The sequence below is a fragment of the Ricinus communis genome, chromosome 2 (assembly GCF_019578655.1).
Source record: "Ricinus communis isolate WT05 ecotype wild-type chromosome 2, ASM1957865v1, whole genome shotgun sequence".
Taxonomy (NCBI): Eukaryota; Viridiplantae; Streptophyta; class Magnoliopsida; order Malpighiales; family Euphorbiaceae; genus Ricinus; species Ricinus communis.
Genome location: NC_063257.1, coordinates 2,785,878 through 2,805,300, shown reverse-complemented (window position 1 = coordinate 2,805,300; position 19,423 = coordinate 2,785,878). Strand labels below are relative to the sequence as shown.

The window sequence follows — 19,423 nt, the reverse complement described above, 5'->3', positions numbered from 1 at the left end:
GATAAGTAATAAAATGAGTCTAAATCGCGTCACTCGCTTAAAACAGTGAGTGTTTTAGTTATCCAACATGAATATAATTTGCCTAGAGATTATATATAAATCATTCTTCGATAAATAAAAATAACAATAATAAAAAGAAAAAGATTTAGGAGGGGTTGGCCTTTGGGGTAGCCACATAGGCCTTAGAGGGACCTGACTCGAGTAGTGCAGGTAAGTTGACAGACCTGACCATTGAGGATGAGAAGAAGTAAGGAACCAGGTACTGTAAACGTGTCAGTTAATTAGAGACAATGGACTGTAACTAAGCGAAGCACGCGAGCCAACTCTCCATGCAGCCGAATTTGGCCACACTTTAGTCTAAGTTTCTTTTTTTTTTTTTTAAAAAAAATTTATTAATTAAAAGTTTCATTCTGCCGCTAGGCCTCCACTTTCAAAACCCATTTGACTGTCCCTCCATGTCGAAACCCTTTTCACTTCAGCACCAATATAACTATTCTCCTCATTTGTATATTATTTTAATTTTAGTAATCCATATGCTTTGTTTAATACAATACCAGAACAAACATAGGAAATCTCAGTTTGAATCTGAATATTTGTCGGTCGCCACTTTGATCGAGCTGTCTCAATCAGAGCTGGTAATTGGAATTATTACTTGTTTGAAGTTTTCAAGTTTAGAACAGGGGAGACTTTACAGGAGTTTTTGTTTTCATAATATGTCTTTTACTTTTTTACCACCACAACGTACTTTTATATATTTAAAACATAATACAAATTTCACTTTATTGACATTTATTATTATATGAGTAATAATATAAAAGAATAAATTTATCTTATACAATAAAAATAACACACAAAGATAATCGGATTAGTAATATAAAATTAATTTAATAGATTGACTTTTCAAATGGTACAGTGGGGTCCATTTCTTTGAATTTGTGATGAGTGGCGATTGTTTTCATGGGATTTGATATGTGGGTTTTGAAAATGCTTGAATTAAATAAACATGATGCTTCTCATTCAGTCAGGTAGAAGAGCCATTTCTCAGTGTCACTATCTAATCTAATGTGTCCAATTTTAACATTTTGTGTACCTTTTCTTCTCTGAATTCAGATTCAAGATAAAATTTCAACACTGAAGATTGTTATGGACAGCATCTCCCTACATTGCACCTATTATATAATTGGCATATCAGAACAATTTTGCAGTTTAAGCAGGTGGGTCGGTTTGACTAATCCATCGTTTGGAATAAAAACCCTACATTTACCTATTATTCGCCCATTGTTTGGTGTGTCCGTTTTGGATCATTTTTACTTGCACTCAATTTATACATCTCAATTAATAGAAATACTCTCTCTATATATTTTTTAATATTAAATAATTAACAATAATATTTAATTATTTAAAATTTTAAATATTTAGTATATATATATATACTTAACATATAAATAGAGAGAACTTTTCGTCCACTTTTCATACTACAAAATCAGTTATGCAACATAATTTGTTTTTTTGTATGAATAATTAAATAACTATATGATATTCATACTTTATAGCATTTAAAATTTTAAAAACTAGAAGAAAATTTTATATTTCAATACCTACTGTTAGAATAGATTCTTTTTATAATAAATACATAATATATCTAGAATTAGTTATAGCATTTTGATTAATTTATATCATTAAAAATAAATTATACTCTTAATTGTTAAAATAATGATTATATTAACTACTAATTGCATTCATGAGCGGACTAAATAAATCCAAAAAATTATATTATTACAAATTCTAAAAATTATATTATTTTATTCTTCAAATGTAGTTTTAAGAATGCATGTGAGGCTTTTGTTGGCATGCGCCGAGATGGAAACAGCCAAAAATTCTCTTACTAATGATATCCATTATGCTAAAAAATTGGACTAGTGAAGATGTGAATCTTGAAAATCAATTGTTGTAATGGCCGCATTTTATAATTCTTCTTCAAATTATTTTGTTTCAGTCCTAAAACTGGTTCAGGAAATCGTTCACATGCATTTCACATAAATTGGGATATTCCACGAGACAGAGAAATGGAAGAAAGCCCTGGTTGCTCCTTACAGTCTTCTTGGCTTTATGGAGAGATGCAATGGATGAAGCTTGCGAGTTGTCAGTCCAACAATATCAACATCTTCTTCCTCTCCAGCTTTCAGTCCCCATTCAAATTCTTGCACCAGTCTGCCAATTGATGTACTGGCTATTAATAATGCTTGAAGAGCACCTGCACAAGCCCTCTTTCCGGCTCCAAAAGCCATTGTCTTATGCAAGTCCCCGGAATCATAGTTTCCGTTGAGAAATCTCTCAGGATTCCACTCTTCAGGGTTTACCCATCGATTCTTGTCCATGTTGCACCCATAAATATTAATTGCAATCTGCACAATATAATTACAAATTGAAATGGAGAACCAACATCTATAGGAGAAGAGAAAAGGCCAGGATAGACTAACAAACCTCACTTCCTGCAGGAATGTAGTATCCCCCTAATTCTGTATCTTCATGTACATAACGCAGAGGTATAACTGGAGCAGGACTGTACTTTCTAATAGTTTCATGGAAAACAGCATTCAAGTATGGCAGTTTAGACAGGTGTTCCTCTGTGATCTTCTCAGACCCACATACATTTTGAATTTGGCGATAGAGCAGATCCTACCAGATTATAGGAGAATCAATACAAGGACAAACGAAACAATTATCTAGAGATAAGAATGTAGATTAACAACTGAAACAACCTGGCAGTTGGGATTCTTAGCAAGTTCGTAGATGGCCCATTCTGTAGCGACCATAGTCGTATCTGATGTCTCAACAATTGTCTCCCAGATCAACATTCTGATTTGTTCATCCGTGAGTGTGCTTTCGGATGATAAGAAATCGAGATAACAATTTACCTCCTATTCCAAATAAGAACCAAGTTACAAGACTATAATGCTTTTGAAAGAAATTTGCACCTGAAATTGAAGGGAAAGAAAGACTACCTCCCCTAGAGCAATTCGTTTCTTCTGCTCCTTGATGAGGGCACCCATCACTGCCTTCCTACGAAAATGCATCTGCTGGATTTTCATTTCCCAGCTCTTATTAGGAACCCATCTTAAATATGGGAAGAAATCTCTCCAGTCCACATCAATTGCCCCTTCCATTGGGTCAAGCACCAAAACCTCAAAAATCTCCTTCCTTGACAGAGTGGTCCCAAGTTCATCAACATAAATGGATTGCACATCCTTTCCCAATGCCTGCAAATTTCAATTATTATTATTTTTCTTTTCCATTCAAGCCAAAATTATACATATAAGACAATTATCTTCCTGTAAATTGAAAAACTCACTTCTTTAAGTGATAGTCCAAAAAGTTCAGACTCAAAAATATCCCTGAAATTTACAGTTTGTTCAGGATTGGTCTTTACATGAGCATGAAACCGGCTCGAAATATTTTTGATCAGGGTGTCCCTGTGGCACCGATGTCGCCTCTAGAAGACCAATGGAAAAAATTATTCTCAGATTATTATGGTAAAACATGTAAGATGAAGACCATATACATGAGGGAAAACTAGAAGCTATGACAGCTAACCTGAGCATTGGCTCCCAGTACATTTGTAAGTAAATATCGTTTCACCATCTTGTGGAACTCATCATAATCACTTGTTGCAACCATACATTTATCCTGGGTAAGGATTACCAAGGCTTTTGATAGCTTTCTTGTTGAAATGGATGAATATCTAGTCACCATGGCCTGAAATAAACAGGAAAATCAATTTTTGTTTTCTCTAAATAACAAGACAAGCATTTAAAAATCTGTGTAGCATTTTTGTTCAGCAAGAGAAATAAGATGCTACTTTACCACAAGTACATAAACAACTATAACCAAAGAACAAATATAAAAAATCTGTAGAAAATTTACAACACATCAAAAGTGCAATGATAATTTTTTTGTTCTGACATCTAAATAAGGAACAATTACCATGCTTATATAAGATCCATGGCAACTGGAAGAATAATGGAGACATAGAAAACAAATATAAACTTTATGAAAGAAATCTTTCTGATTGCAAGAACTAGTATTTGGGTATAAGCTGTAAAAGGGCTTAGGTTGTCAATGATAGGCTAAATCTGATTTACTTGGGCTAGCCAACCACAGGTAATATTCTCTAGACTGGTTAGTGTTGCAAACAGAATAACTACAGTATGCAACTGCGCATTCTTTAGCATAAGAAACTAAAGCCAATGACCTGAAAGAAATAATATTTAATTTCAATCTAAGTACCAAACAGCAGATTAGTTCAAAGTAATGTAGCCCCACGACACATTCTTTGGTAAGTGATGATGTAACAGAAATCATATTTCATCCCAGTACCAGACAGCGTAAAAAAAACAGACAATGCAAAGGTACACTACAGCCAGCAAAATTTGGGAGAGGACCAACAATTTGGACTTATCCTAATCAATTGAATTCTAAAGTCGAGCAAAATTAATTTAATAATCAGTCATTTTCACTGAAAAGAGACTTGAAATTTTAGTATTAGCTCAGTAGATAAAAGCATAAAAAGAAGACGGACCTCTTTAGCAACGTCAGTTGAATTGAGAACAATAATAGTAGAAGCACCAGTTCTAATCGAATAAATAGGTCCATATGTCTCAGCCCATCTCATGAAAGTCTTATGGGGTTTCTTCTCTTTGAGTTGCAGCAAATTCCCTATCACTGGCCACCCTGGTACTTCTGCAATCAAAAATTCACCATCACAATATTACTCCAATTCTTGAAAATCTTAATCAACACAATCATATACATAAGAAACCCAGTTCTTGATTTCATTCAAGAAAGAAAAGAAAATTGCAGAACAAGAACCATATATGGAAAAGAAAAAAGAAGATGGCGAAAGAAAAGAGTTATAGAATAATACCTGGTACAGGAGGAAGTCTGGCATGTCTTTTCTTTTGATTGGAGATCAGCTTTTTCATAACGAACATGGAGAAGAACAAACCACCAACAGCTGCAGGGGTGGCATAAGTCATTGTCTGAAAGTTTAGAAGAATGTTAGGGGTGACAGCATCCATTTGCTCTGGCTGAAGAGAAAGATTGAGAAGTGAATACTGTTGTTTTAAGATCAATCTGTTAAGAGACAAGGCCACTTTATATAATTGGAAGTAATATCGTTTTATCGGAAATGGGATTAAAGTTGGCATTATTTATACCATACAGGGTACTCTCTCCGAGTAAAATTTCAGACAAAAAGAAGAAAAAGAAAAAAGAAAAAAAAAAGTATTATATCAGATAAAGAGAAGAAATATTAATTTTACGGCCTACACGTTTGTTAATTAACTAAATAAAAAAATAATAATAACAACAACAAAACCGTCCGTCGTGTTGTAATTGCGGGTGAGGCGCTGGATATACCTGATGAACGGTGATTAATGTGTCCCGGTGATATATTCGTTTTAAAGTTGTTAAAGTAATTAAGCAGGTGGCGTCTGATTCCGATTTGGATTTTGCTATGATCCAGGCTATATATTATATAGTATATGGTTGTTTGAGATTTGCTAAACATGTTTTATAATAATAATAATCTTGTTTTCAATTATAAATAAGGGCTTATATTTTATTATCGCTAAGGTCAGTCCATATATGTAAATGAATTCTGATTTATTTTCATAAATTTTCAGCTACTGGTCACTCGGCTTATACGGCAGTGGCAGGAGCAGGAGCACAGAATACTTTGTGCCAGAAGTAGAAATTGAGGATGTTGTCTACACCTGCTGCAATAAAATCCATGTACGTTCAATGCATTGGTCAAGTATTTAGTAACTGACCAGGCTAAGTAATGCTCCTGGCTTGAGTTAGATCGGTTTAAAAATTATACATTAATTGGAATGTATTTATATAAAATAAATTTAATATTTAAAATTAAAAAATAATAAATTTGAGTTTATTAATTTTTAATTGAATTCGGTCTTAAAATATAATTCAAAAATTTTAATTAAATTTGTATAAAAATTTAAAAAATTTAACAAGAATTTTTTATGATCCAGCCTACTGATAGAGTAAGCATCCCTTATTATACGGACCTACTAAAAAAGGTCAATAAATTTAGACAAAGTTTGTGTGTTTGCCTATGGTAAAATGCAATTTATTTAAGGAAAATTGGTTGTCTCTCTCTAACAAAGGAAAACTGAGTTGCTAATTCAGTTATGAAGTGAATTTAGACTAGGTTTGTGTTTTAATTATGGTAGTATCAAATTACTGAAGGAAACTTGGTTGTCTTTCCAAAAACGAAAGCTGAGTTGCCAATTTATTTATGAAGTGAATCTACACTGGGTTTGTGTTTAAATTATGGTCAAACCAAATTATTTGATTGTCTTCCTAAAAGTAAAAATGGCAATAGCGGATCCGGGCGGATTTGATTTTTTTCATTCTCATCCCATCAATGATTGGGATGCGTACGAAATCAAAACAGTATTTTTTTAAATAAAATGAGATTGTGTCCGAATAATATCTATTATATTTATTTTATATAATATAAAATATAATTTATTAATTCTTTTAATATATTTATCTAATATTTTAACTATTATTAAGTATAATTAAAAAATAAACTCTAAATTTAAATAATACTTAATATATATTATAAAAATTATTTTTATATATTTATATTTATAAATAATATATTGGGACAGATTACACTGACGGAGATGGCGAAAATCTATCTCTGCCCTATCACTAGCATAGTGAATATTCTTTCCTTTGTTAGGTCGGATTACGAATTTATTCACGTCTAAAAATACATTGCCATATCTACCTAAAAGAGATAGTTAGAACTTCCAATTTAATTATGAAGTTTAACTGTAGTTAGTACCGTATTATACACCAATTTATTGTACACTGGATTAGCGGTTTCCAAATCACATAAAAATTAGACTGCTTAAGTTATTAGTTTTTATTTTAAGATTCAAGTCGAAATTGAATTGGAATAGTTAGTTAGACTCCAATTTTGGAAATATATAGATTATATATATAATTAATTAAATTTGGAACGATTTCGTTAGAAATTGGGACTACTGGTTCCAGACATGTCCGAAGCAACCTAAAATTAGGGTTAGGCTTGATTAATGTATTCCAAAATATGAGCTCAGTTAAAAACTTAAAATCGAAAGAATGGGCATTAATAAATTTGAATAAACTAAGAGGGATCAGTCAAACTGAGACGTCTACCTTTGACATTTTGTCCAAGATCTTTTCTCATGTTTTATTGGACTGTTTATAGAAGTACCATCCCGATATTTTATCTGCGTTAATTTTGCCAGATAAAATAGTTTGTTGTTGCCGGTTTTCGACGTGTACAACTCCTCAAGCTTATTCCATAATGTTTGTGCGTGAGTCTCATTACAGATGTAGTTGTACACATTATCTTCGACAAACTGTCGAATGAAACTACACACTTGCTCATGCTTGAACGCCCATTCTTCATCCGATTTTTCTTCGGGTTTATTTGTTACAAACATCGGTAAATGCAACTTCATCACAAATAAGAGATCCTTCATCTCGTTTCTCCATATGCGGTAATTCGTGTCATTTAAACTAACCATCTTGCCCGTCTTCGCCTCCATATTTTCGACATATGGCCAGCACTTCAAGAAAGAGTAAATAAATATATCTAACTTATTTTCTGATATGGAGGATCCACTGTCTAGTGGCAACCACAGAGCATACGATAATTAGATATATATAGATACTCAAAGGATGGTCTGATACCAGTTGTTGGTGGGCGCAGCGGAATTACTTTGTCGAAAATAAAATTAAGGACGGGCAGAAACTAAATAATAAACGACACCGAGAATTTTAACGTGGTTCGCTCTTAATATTGGGTTACGTCCACGGGATAAAATCCGAATAAATCTTCCACTATCAAAATAGCAGGAATACAAAGAGAGTACTTTTACAGAGAAATCTCACCAAAATAATGACACTCAAGTGTTTCTCCCACACCCGAAATAATCTTATTATCTTTATCTCCCACATTTCTCACTGCTCGCACCCTTTAGAGAAAACGTTTCTCTAGCTTGCCTATTAGCCTAAAACTAATATCACTCACAAAATTTTTTTTTTTTTGTTACTCATTTCTTCATTCACCTCTTTACTATGTCGAAAATAAAATTAAGGATGGGTAGAAACTAAATAATAAATGACACCGAGAATTTTAACGTGGTTCACCCTTAATGTTGGGTTACGTCCATGGGACAAAATCCGAATAACCCCACATCCGAAATAATCTCACTATTTTTATCTTTCACCTCTCTCACTGCTCGCATCCTTTAGAGAAAATATTTCTCTAGCTTGCCTAATAGCCTAAAGCTAATATCACTCACAAAATATTTTTTTTTTTTTATGTTACTCCTTCCTTCATTCACCTCCTTGCTATGTCGGAAATAAAATTAAGGATATGCAGAAATTAAATAATAAATGACACCGAGAATTTTAACGTGGTTCACCCTTAATGTTGGGTTAGGTCCACAGGATAAATCCGAATAAATCTTCCACTATCAAAATAGCAGGCATACAAAGAGAGTACTTTTACGGAGAAATCTCACCAAAATAATAACTATCAACTATTTGCCCCACACGTGAAATAATATCACTATTTTTATCTCTCACCTCTCTTACTGCTTGCACTCTTTAGAGAAAACATTTCCTAGCTTGCCTATTAGCCTAAAACTAATATCACTCACAAAATATATATTATTTTTTTTTTGTGTTCCTCCTTCCTTCATTCACCTCTTGCTATTTATAAGCAAGGAAGTGAGTAACCTCCAAGCAACTCCAAGCCAATTTGCTTGGAGGTTACTCCAAGTTATATATATAGATATATTAAATAATGTGGAGTCACCGTGTGGAGGGACCCCAACAAATTAGCCATGACGCGAAGGAAAGTGCTATAAGAAGGCAAACAGAAGGTGATTTTAGATTTTTGGGGATGAGGGAAAGTGGTAGATTCTTCAGTTTGGACGAGGGTGATCGAGTTGCTACCATGAGTTAAGGTATCCTTCAGCATGAAAGACAACAGAGAGTATAATAGTCAATTGGGGCTTAGGGAAATATCTTTAACCACTTCCAGTGACGAGGAGTCCCTGGATGATGGGGATTATGACGATGAATAAGAGTGGGGAAGGAGGGAATCAGAAATAATTTGCCGGCATCTAGATCACATCAATGTTTTGGGACTAAACAAGACTACCCTCATACTTTATTATCTCGTCAACTGGCTGATCACATCCTTACTTCAACTTCGTTTTACTTCTTCAGATAGAGCTGGTGTTCCTCTTGTCTAGATAAATGGCCCTAAAATAATATATGAAAGAGATGCAACTGTAGCTTTCAATGTGAGACGATACATACATTGGAGAACAGCTAATTCATCCTGAAATTGTTCACAAGGTGGCCGAGGAAAATGGTAGTTCTCTAGGCAATGCCATCCTGAACCATGTAGAGATAGTTGACAGCCTAAAACAACAAGATGGAGGATTCGATCTCGAAGATGGAAAAAATGTGTTTTACCAAGTGGAGGTTGTTACTTCATCTCTTGGATTTCTGACAAACTTTGAAGATGTTTACAAGATGTGGGCATTTGTTGCAAGGTTTCTCAATCCATCGAAGATGACAAATTATCAATAATACAAGAGGATTCAGAAATGTAATACTTTGAAGAGGCATGGACCCTTGCAATCCCATTAAGGAAGACGTTATCGTGGCAATGCTTGAACCGAAGTATGAGACTGTTGATTTTGCGTAAATACTGGACATAGTCTGCCCTCAGGATGAATAAGCCCAACAATGTCGCATTACAGGCCCCAATCTTAATGCCACATTTTTTTTTTAGAGAATCTTAATGCGACATTATATTATGTTAAATATCGCAGTCAAAATTATAAGTTCATGTCTTAGGTGAGTGGGGTCTGAAACCGAGTGAACAGAGCTACTCTTCTATGGCCGAGAGCAGGCGTTTCTTCAGAGTCATGATGCCCGGCTTCCGATCAAAACTTGTACGTGGTTTTTTTTTTTTTTCAATTATTGGTTGTTGTACCTTTTTCTTTCTTTCTCAAAATGTCTAATTTTTTAGGCCAGTATGTTTCCTGTAAGCAGCCTCTACCAGTGGCTTTCTGTCGACAGATAAAAGGGGAGGGATCGGATAGAGCAGTTGTGAAGAGCTCTGACCGTGAATGGCATATTAAAGTTGGTAAATGCTGTGATGGATCGCTATATTTTGAAGAAGGGTGGGAAGATTTTGTGAAGCACCATGGCCTTAATCTTGGAGATTTTGTTGTCTTTGAATATAACGGGGACTTGGTTTTTGATGCTATAGTGTTTGATTCAAGCGCGTGTGAGAAAGAGATTCCAGTTTCCATCAATTTGTTTTCTGAGAAGATGAAGAATAAGAATAAGAATAAGAAAAAGAAAAAGAAGATTTTATCTGACGAAGGTAAGAGACATCATAAGAGAGAGCATCTGGATGGTGGGTTCTATTCTAAAAGGCTTTAACTTATAATTTTTCATTGACTAATGTATCACATTCACGCCGAGTTTTGTTGTTGCATGTTGCTTTTATCTATTTATACACAGGAAAAAGCCCATTAGAAGATGCTAAATCATACCCTACCAATGGTCCTCATTTCATTACAACCATAAATGCATCCAATGGACCCGATGGTATATCGTATCTGGTGAGCTAATTTCACCCTTGTTTCTGAGACTTGGAATGGGGATTTGCTCCTTGTAGCCTGACAGGAAAGAGTTCTCTTGTGCCTGTAAATTGCAGCATATTCCTGTAGAATTTGCAAAATCACAAAAGCTTGACCGAGCGTCCATTGTGATACTTAGGGACTCCTCAGGAAAATTATGGCCAGTGAAGCTATGTACCAGTGATTTTAAATTCAGGGGGAAAATGCTTAAACGTACAGCAATGAGAAAGGGATGGCTCCACTTTTATGTGGCTAACAAGCTGAAAAAGGGAGATGTCTGCCTATTTGAGCTGGATCTCACTAGAAAAAAATCTTATACTTTGGTGATGGATGTTCATATTTTCCCACTAGTGCTCTAAATGAGAAGGTCTGCTCGGCATGCACCCTCTCTCTTGCTTTTGTTGTCATCATTTTGATGCCTCTGCTTGTGATTTTAGCAAATAGCGCAGCAAGGATGCTTTGTCATTTGTATCTGCTGGCTAGTATTATGAAAAGGGACTCCTTTTGTATTTTCAATGCCCATTTCTCTCAGTAAAAAAATAAAAAAAAGGCCATTTCGATGAGTTTATTTTTTAATTCTTTTGTACTTAAACTGGGAGCGTGTGAGGTGGTGGATAGGGCCTTGCAAGGTATGTCTGGCAGAATTCCCAAGTGTTGAGATCTATCTATTTTCAAGTTGACAAGTGTAAATGAGGTGTAGTGAAATAGCAAGAGCGGTTTTCTGGAGATGGACCGCCACTGCCCTTTTATGCTTGAACAGTGTTCTGGTTGGAGAAGTTCCAAATTAGGTGCTTCTTTTTTTCTAATGAATTTGTGACATCATTATTGACTTCATATCATATGATACGGTTTCTCATACCAAATTTATAGAAACAACTGACAATCAATATGGCCCAGTTCCTTTCTTCTTCTTTTCTTTTTTACATATCTTATCTTAGAAAAGTACGACATGCTTACCAATTTTGAATTAATCTTGTTTTGTATAATTGATTGTGATGAGTAAGATAGAATAACTTGACTGCTTGATTGATCGAGTGATGAGTGATTTTAATGTTATGTATTTGATAATAAGCCTATGTCTGGATTGAAGGAAAATAAAAGTGGCATTATATAGTTAAGCGGTGGATTGATTGTCCATTTTTCTTAATTTACACTATATAGTTAAAATAGTCTTTTATGTAAATAAGAATATCTATCTCAATCAATCAATGATTGATTATAGTAATATATCTTTTATTTTATAAAATAAAGAGTAAAATAGTAAATGTACACTATCGTAAATTTTTTTCTTCAATTTTACTTTCTAAATAAAAAATATAATTTTTTTTTTTGAAAAGTATGACTTTTTTATTTTTACTTTCCAAATAAAGAAAAATAAATTTACTTTTATTTTATTTTTCTATTTTCTTCTATACAAATACGAAAAAAGATGAAGTAAAATAATTTTTTTTTTCTACAAATTTTTTCAATTATAAATATATCTAAATCTTAATACAGTGAATAGTAAAATAATAATATTGTCTTGATTTCAAATTATTTCACAAATGTCACGTGGTTAATTATCACAATTTCAAACACTCTTTCTCTAAATTGGAATAAATTACTTTTATCATTCCTGAATTTTAGGCAGCAAAATTTTTATTTTTTAATTTATAATACTAAACTGTGTAAACTTCAATTTCAGAATTATAAATGATCAGAATGATGATATGGCACATATGTGTATGTAATTTATAATATTATAAAATTTATACGAAGCCATCATTAAAATATTAAATATAAATTGATTACAAATAAATAAACTAAAATGTAAGTTTTTACTAATCAAACATCAAATAAATACTAACTTTTCTTTATTTTCTCACTAACCAAGCATAAACATAATCATTTTTTTTTTCAGTAATAAAAAAAATAAAGTCTAACCATAAATTATTTTTTTCACTAATCAAATAAAAAAGAAAAACTCAATTCTAGAATACTTAAATTAAATCATTAAATTTTATCATTTTCTCACTGAAACTCAGATACGCAAATGCAATAACAGCTTCATTAACAATCAACCACCGGATCCGCACTATTAATAACATATCCATTGATAATAACAAATTCACAAATACACTCAACCATCGATGCACAGAAGTAAACACTTTCTATACATAACAGAAGGTGAAGAGCCTTACATCAACTTTTTCTCCCTCTCATAAATGGCAGAAGATGGAGGATGGCTAGATAAACATTATAATTTTAGGAGGACACTGAATTGAGGTAGGCAAACTCCCTGTTGAAAGTGGCAGCGTTAACCGGTGATAAAAACAGTGAGATTTGGAGAAGAAAGCAGCGACAATCTTAAATTATGTGTTGGTACTCTTCAATACCGATATAGATAAACTCACGGTGACATGGGCTTCGCTTCTGTGGTGGTAGCACCACTTGGTTTGGTCAAAAAATAAAAATTAGTGAAGAAAAAGAAAATACAGCGAAAAGAAAAAAAATAAGAAAAATGATATTTTTGTTAATTTTTTATTAAAAAATAAATAGATATTATAATTTAATCCATCAATTTTTATTTAATTTATTTTTAATCTATTAGTAATAAAATGTATTTATTTGCTGGTAATTTTTTGTAAAAAGACGATACAACAGGATTTTTATGATATTGTTGTATTTTTATGATATTGAAAATTTAAACAGTTTAGTGTTAAAAATAAAAGCTAATCATTTTTGCTAGTACGGACCCCAAAGTCTAGGGAAAGCGGGGCTTCCGCATAACTCACAAGTAGACCTGCTCATGGGCCGGGCCTGGGCGGGCTCGGGTCGGGCCTGACCGTGCTTGATTTTATTTTGAACAAGCCCGAGCCCACTCAAGCTCGAGCTCGAATTTTTTTTAAAAGCCCGGCCCAGCCCGGCCAATTGTTAAACCTGTAAATACGGATCGGGTCTGGGCGGGTTCGGGTTGGGCTGAACGGGTTCGGGTCGGGCTTGAGTTTAGTTTTATTTAAATATATTATTAATAATAATAAAATTATAGAAAAAAATAATAGGTAGTTAAGTGGTATGTAGTACTTAATTATAAGTTGAAAGTCACAAATTCAAATGCTAGGTATGACATTTTTTTTCTAATTAAACTAAACATCGGACCGGCCCGGACTGGACTTGGATTTTTATATAAAAGCCTAAGCCCGGCCCGAAGACTACTGACTTTTTTTGGGTTCGAACCGGGCCGGACTTGTATATAAAATTTGTTGTCCAAGCCCGGTTCGAGAAGTGCGAGCCTGGGCGGGCCGGGCGGATACCCAGACGTACTCACAGGAGTTTAGATAATACAAGGTTATTGATGTCTCAAGAAAATTTAAAGGTCCAATCTGACTTTTAGAATAAACTTGAGGGGCAAAATCGAGTTCTTTTTCATACTTAATGCTGCACTGCACAGCTATAATTAAACGCGAGTAAGCATCCATGTCATCACTTCTTACCCACGCGCCAGTATTCAACTTGAATTGAAACAGGTATCTATCTATCTATACGTGTCAACTATCTCAAAACCGCTCACTGACGCGTGATATACACGCCCCAGATGAACACAGAGCGAGAGCGATGCCCCCTCAACCCCGATAATTACCAAAAACACCTAAGCTCCCCATCCTACTGCTGCATCAAACTCCTACAGAAATAATCTCAGTTTGTCGTAAAACGACAGAGGATTAGATTTGATGGCTAAAGAAGAGAATGAAGAGGAGCTGATAAATGCTAGACGACCTTGTTTCTTCGAGATTTTCTCTTCTAATTTGTCCTCAGACCGGCTGGTAATTTCTCAGTGTCCCTCTTCTTGCACATTTTCTTTGTTGTTATTCTTCTATAATCAGACAAGTAAATTAGGGTTTTCAATAACCAAAAAAAAATCTGAATTGTTGTTTGCAGAGAATACCTGCAAGATTCACAAGACATTTAGAAGGAAGGACGTCAGGATCAGTTTCATTAACAGGTCCAAGTGGAAACATCTGGACAGTTAACTTAATTCAACAAAGTGAAGATATTTTCTTTGATCATGGATGGCCAGTTTTTGTGAAAGATCATTTTATAGCATGTGGTGATCTTTTACTTTTTAGATTTGATGGTGAATTGTGTTTCACAGTGCAAGTATTTGATCAAAGTAAATGTGAAAAAGAAGCTGCTTTTCATTCTAAATGTACTCAAAATCCTATTCAGTTTTATATTAGTATTGGCCAAAAGAGAGAAAGGGATGATGGTGATGATGATGGGAATAAAGATTCATTTTTGGTTAGAAGTTGTGAATCTATGCCCAAAAAGGTTAAAAGGGGCCAAGAAGAGAGTTCCTTGCATGAAACTAAGCAATGTTGGAGTCCCTGCCAGAACACTGCTGCATCTTCTCGTTTGAATATTTGCCATGAAATACTAGGTAAGCGAAAATATTTTTCCTGGTGTTTTTGCTCAGCTAAAGAAGCATTTTGTTTTAAATACCAAGATTTCTTTTGTTGATTATCTGTTGTTTTCTGGCCTGTTAGTAAAAAAAAGGCATGAGAGCTCACTGTTTTTGTTTATTAATAGTTGTGATTCCAAGTTTTCGTGGTAGGCTATTGCCTACACAAAGTCAGTACTGTACTAGTATTTCTCTAAACAATTTTGGAAATTCTACAATATTCTCTATAAAATTCATGGAATTATATCATGGTGATGCAATGTTAAATTAAATCAATCAAGTTTTATTTACAAGCCACAAAATAAATGTCCTTCGTTTTTCTTTTTCCTTTCTAAAATGGGCTTCTAGATCCTAAAGCTGAGGTAGCCATCCAGAAAAGAACAGGCAAAGAAGATAGAAATCTGGCCGACAGAGGTTATGGGTCAATCTTTTTGGAACGTGAGAAAAGGGTTGCGCAGTCTTTCATCTCTTGCTTTCCTTATTTTGTGCGGATCATGAAAAGGTTCAACATCAGTGGTTCATACACTCTGGTGAGTGTATTCCTTTTATTTATTATTATGGATTTTGATGGAAGACATCATTCATGCAGTCTGTGATCTTCTTTTGGCAATTACAAACTGCATCACGTTGAGTCCTTAGCTCCCTTTTCATTATTCAGCATGAAGCCAGGGTGACAGCGGAGTGTTAGGTGATCCTTTTGTCTTTGTTCTTTGCTCAGTCCATTTTTTCAAAAAACTTTCTGTGGTGCAGAATATACCATATCAATTTTCCACAGCACATCTTCCGAGTAGCAAAACGGAAATAGTCCTTCGAACTATCAAAGGTGCTTGTTGGACTGTGAATTCTGTGCCAACGACAAGAGTGCACACAAGTCATACTTTCTGTGGAGGATGGATGGCCTTTGTTCGCAGTAATGACATCAAAATAGGGGATGTTTGTATTTTTGAACTTGTTCGCAAATATGAATTGCGTGTGTTTATTCTTCGAGTTGGAAAGGAAGTCGTGGAAGACCAAAGTGGAAATGTAGCTCCTGATGGAGGAAGTATTGATTCTATGTCCACTTCACATAAAATTGAAAACTTTCCAAAGCAATCAAGAAAAAGTGGTCTAAAAGTCCATTCACGGCTCATCACAAAGGTAGAAGTATGTGATAGAAAGAAATCTAATAAGAGTCAAGCAGCAGCTTTTTGCAATCGCATAACAAAACATGGAGATGCAGCAAAAGGTTCTGGCACTGAAAAGCAGGGTAAGGGACCTGATTTTCTTTTTCTCCCTAGATTCTTCAGTTAAGAATTCAGTTTTAATTTATGCTTCTCTTGCATTTGAGGAGAATTTCTCAGATTTATTTTCTTCTCTAGTCAACTATGTGAAGTAGGCCAGGGGGTCCATATCTTTTGGAAAGAAATGTCATTTGTGTATGCTTGCTTTACTTTGTTCATGTAGGCCTTGCATACTTGTGTCCCTTGTAGAGCTTCACCAAGTCTATAGATGCTTGTGATGGCTTTATCTGCAATTTTCAGAAAGAAAGTTGTCACTTGAACTCCACTTCACTTGTTCACATAGTTTCATGTTATATTATAGTTGGGTTGGTAATTTTAATTGATAAAGCAGAGGCAATAGCGTGTAGCAGAAAGAATTTAGATGTTGAACTGAGTCCACATGCAGCAGCTGGCTTGAGAATGATGGCAGAAGCCGCCAAATCTTTCACCTCTGGTTTTCCTAATTTTGTAAGAATCATGAGGAAGTTCAACATCAGTGGTTCATATACTCTGGTGAGTTCTCTCTTTTTGTTTGCTTTTTTGCTCATTTCACTATAATAAGGAAGGAATAATTTGAGATAAGAGGACTTTTCTTGGACAAGCCGATACAATAACATCCATGCCTGAAGAGTCTGAGGCTCCCTTTTCTGGCACCCCTGGCTGAAAATTAATATTGGCAACAATCACTTGCTGTTTTATCCTCCTTTTCACATTATTCCAGTGCCATCAATTTATTTGTTTGTGGTTGAGCTTGGATTCTCAGCATTCTTATATATCCAATCATAGCCCCACCATTGTTTAACTCATCTCAAATCAGGCCTTAATTCTGATAGTCAAAATTGGCCATATGGCTCCTTGAGCTCCAACCTCAACATAGTAGTCATTTCCAAATTGATATTGGAGTGAACATTAATCTTATTAAAGATTATATCAAAGATTATAAGCTGGTTAACTCCCGCTACTCTTTCAAGCTCGCATGGGCATTCATATTATAAATATGCAGGATCCTTTTTGTAATTTTTACACCACTGGACACTGCAATGAATTTCAAACCATTGTCACAGGCCGCCTTGTAAACATTTTTAAGGTGCAGGGGCTTAGATAGCACAAAGGATACTCAGCTTCAACTTTTTTATTTGAAGTTCTTTTAACCAAGCTTTTCAGGCCACTATAGAGTTTCTAGAGTTCTTTCTCTTCTTAGGATAAACTCATATCAAGTGCATGAGTTTCTTGATCTTTTCCACTATTAATCTTGTTTGCTAACGACATTAACATTCTGCAGAAAATCCCTCACCAGTTTTCTGCTGCACATCTTCCCAACTACAAAACAGAGATTATCCTTCGTAATTCACATGGGGAACGCTGGACTGTGAATTCAGTCCCAGACTCAAAGGGGCGAACAGTACATACATTTTGTGGAGGATGGATGGCTTTTGTTCGTGACAATGATGTGAAAGAGGGGGATATCTGTATGTTTGAACTTGTCACTGAATGTGAAATGCTAGTGCACATCTCTGGAGTTGGAGGAAAAATGCTCCATTCTCCTTCATGAGGCATGCTAAACAGTCAAAAAGCTCAATATTCACTGAATAAATATTCTGGTAAGATTTCTATGTACCCTCTGTTTGATTTCTTTGCTTATGTCATATGAAATGTTGTATGCTTTTGTCTTGCTTGTTACATTCACTTTTTGTCCAATCAAATGTGTTAAGCTTTCTTCCATATCATGTGGAGAAACTTTGAATACAGTAGAAGTTGATCATCACTGTTGTGGTTCTGAGAAACTAAATAAGGTAGATGCACTTTGTTCATTTCCTGCAAAGTAATAAAAGGCAATTTTGTGCCTGCATATCGAGGAATTTAAAATCAGTATTTCTGAAGTCCAGTTTCTGACTCGGTTAGGTGTTCAAGGCCATTTTGGCAGTACTTCTTTGTAGACCAAACCAAGCTGACGTTAACAAATGGTGTGAGTTTTAATTGCTTACTTCTAGCGAGCTTTTTCCAAATGGTAATTGCTGAACTATCTCTAATGGAAATGACCTGAAATTTGAGCAATCCTCGGAACTAAATTAATTTCTTTTTCATGTATTTTAATGTTGAGGTAAGCTGTTAATACTTTTAAGAATGTGACTTTCAATTTTCATCTTTCTTTTGCCATGAATCGGCACAGTGGCTCTCCATTCTTTCGCACATTCATCCTTGTATATGGTATATGTATTGCAATACTGCCCATTCATGCAGGTTACTATTTGGTGCCTTTTATTTCTTATACATATAATTATCCGTGTGCAGGCTGTCCTTCTTTCTCGTACCCGAAAGATTCAACGAGTTTTACTTGCCTGATTGGACCGAGGGGAAAAGACACAAAATGCTGCTTGGTTGCACACTGGATGAAAAAATTAATGCTGATGGAAGCGGAGGCATCTAATAATTTTTGGTGATCACTGGAATCCATCGATTTTGTGAATAAATCGTTTACTTGCATCGTGGAACGGTGTGCCTTTGTAGTCCTTTTACTAAGAAGCAAAAATTTATTGTACATGCGATAATCCTTAGTAGTTTTGTTCACTTGATTGCACTTGCAGCCCAGCATGTGCAAGACAAACTGTGGAGTCACTGCTCATGGCAAGGCACTGTAAAAAATTGGGATTCAGGCGCTATGCCAATTTAACGTGGCTGATGATTTTCTACTGACAGACAGTTAAAAGTTTATAAATGGTGTTTGGCAAAGATGGGAAGGAAAAGGTTTAAGCGAGTCCTTTTTGCATTTTAGTCTTTCTTTTTCTCTTGCATTCCTTAAACAAAACTCTTTGATTTCATTGAGAGATGCGGTAGTATAAAAAAGCCCAAAACCCAGTGGGACTAAACTAAACACAAAATAATAATAATAATAAACGAAGTAAAGGTTAAGAATATAAAACAACTGGACTGGTTCAAGAATTGGTTGCCAACTTTCTTTCTTTTTCTTAAAGAAG

At 34.6% G+C, this 19,423-nt stretch overlaps 3 protein-coding genes across 6 annotated transcripts; 2 read left to right on the top strand and 1 right to left on the bottom strand.

Annotated features, from left to right (window-relative positions):
* Positions 1 to 1,945: 1,945 nt before the first annotated feature.
* On the bottom strand, positions 1,946 to 5,449 carry LOC8260887 (ent-kaurene oxidase, chloroplastic). Its single transcript, XM_002510242.4, has 8 exons — positions 4,925 to 5,449; positions 4,580 to 4,740; positions 3,595 to 3,756; positions 3,353 to 3,493; positions 3,006 to 3,260; positions 2,763 to 2,921; positions 2,485 to 2,679; positions 1,946 to 2,405 (listed from the first exon to the last, which is right to left on the bottom strand). Exons 1-8 carry the CDS (start codon positions 5,205 to 5,207, stop codon positions 2,091 to 2,093), a joined length of 1,671 nt encoding a protein of 556 aa, XP_002510288.3. The 5' UTR covers positions 5,208 to 5,449; the 3' UTR covers positions 1,946 to 2,090.
* Positions 5,450 to 8,916: 3,467 nt separating this feature from the next.
* On the top strand, positions 8,917 to 11,314 carry LOC8260889 (B3 domain-containing protein Os03g0212300). 3 transcript variants are annotated; one of them, XM_015718894.3, is made up of 4 exons: positions 8,917 to 10,055; positions 10,156 to 10,525; positions 10,633 to 10,733; positions 10,829 to 11,314. In XM_015718894.3, the coding sequence occupies exons 1-4, from the start codon at positions 9,999 to 10,001 to the stop codon at positions 11,108 to 11,110; spliced, it is 810 nt and encodes a 269-aa protein (XP_015574380.2). In that variant the 5' UTR covers positions 8,917 to 9,998; the 3' UTR covers positions 11,111 to 11,314. The 3 variants fall into 3 exon arrangements, with proteins under 3 accessions (XP_015574380.2, XP_048226536.1, XP_015574379.2); XM_048370579.1 differs by having other exon boundaries at positions 10,138 to 10,492; XM_015718893.3 differs by having other exon boundaries at positions 10,138 to 10,525.
* Positions 11,315 to 14,302: 2,988 nt separating this feature from the next.
* Positions 14,303 to 19,203, top strand: LOC8260890 (B3 domain-containing protein Os01g0723500). Of its 2 annotated transcripts, none has more exons than XM_015719261.3 (7): positions 14,303 to 14,554; positions 14,670 to 15,168; positions 15,538 to 15,719; positions 15,940 to 16,435; positions 16,771 to 16,961; positions 17,731 to 18,049; positions 18,741 to 19,203. In XM_015719261.3, exons 1-6 carry the CDS (start codon positions 14,462 to 14,464, stop codon positions 17,998 to 18,000), a joined length of 1,731 nt encoding a protein of 576 aa, XP_015574747.1. In that variant the 5' UTR covers positions 14,303 to 14,461; the 3' UTR covers positions 18,001 to 18,049; positions 18,741 to 19,203. The 2 variants fall into 2 exon arrangements, with proteins under 2 accessions (XP_015574747.1, XP_015574756.1); XM_015719270.3 differs by having other exon boundaries at positions 14,306 to 14,554; positions 16,801 to 16,961.
* The last annotated feature ends 220 nt before the right edge of the window (positions 19,204 to 19,423 follow it).

Coding starts and splice junctions, on each gene's coding strand:
- LOC8260889 (XM_015718893.3), top strand. CDS start 9,999: ATGGCCGAGAGCAGGCGTTTCTTCAGAGTCATGATGCCCGGCTTCCGA. Junction 10,526..10,632: donor TAAGAGAGAGCATCTGGATG/GTGGGTTCTATT, acceptor ATTTATACACAG/GAAAAAGCCCATTAGAAGAT. Junction 10,734..10,828: donor CCGATGGTATATCGTATCTG/GTGAGCTAATTT, acceptor TGTAAATTGCAG/CATATTCCTGTAGAATTTGC.
- LOC8260890 (XM_015719261.3), top strand. CDS start 14,462: ATGGCTAAAGAAGAGAATGAAGAGGAGCTGATAAATGCTAGACGACCT. Junction 15,169..15,537: donor TATTTGCCATGAAATACTAG/GTAAGCGAAAAT, acceptor ATGGGCTTCTAG/ATCCTAAAGCTGAGGTAGCC. Junction 16,436..16,770: donor TTCTGGCACTGAAAAGCAGG/GTAAGGGACCTG, acceptor GTTATATTATAG/TTGGGTTGGTAATTTTAATT.
- LOC8260887 (XM_002510242.4), bottom strand. CDS start 5,207: ATGCCAACTTTAATCCCATTTCCGATAAAACGATATTACTTCCAATTA. Junction 3,494..3,594: donor TACTGGGAGCCAATGCTCAG/GTTAGCTGTCAT, acceptor TTGGTCTTCTAG/AGGCGACATCGGTGCCACAG. Junction 2,406..2,484: donor ACATTCCTGCAGGAAGTGAG/GTTTGTTAGTCT, acceptor TATATTGTGCAG/ATTGCAATTAATATTTATGG.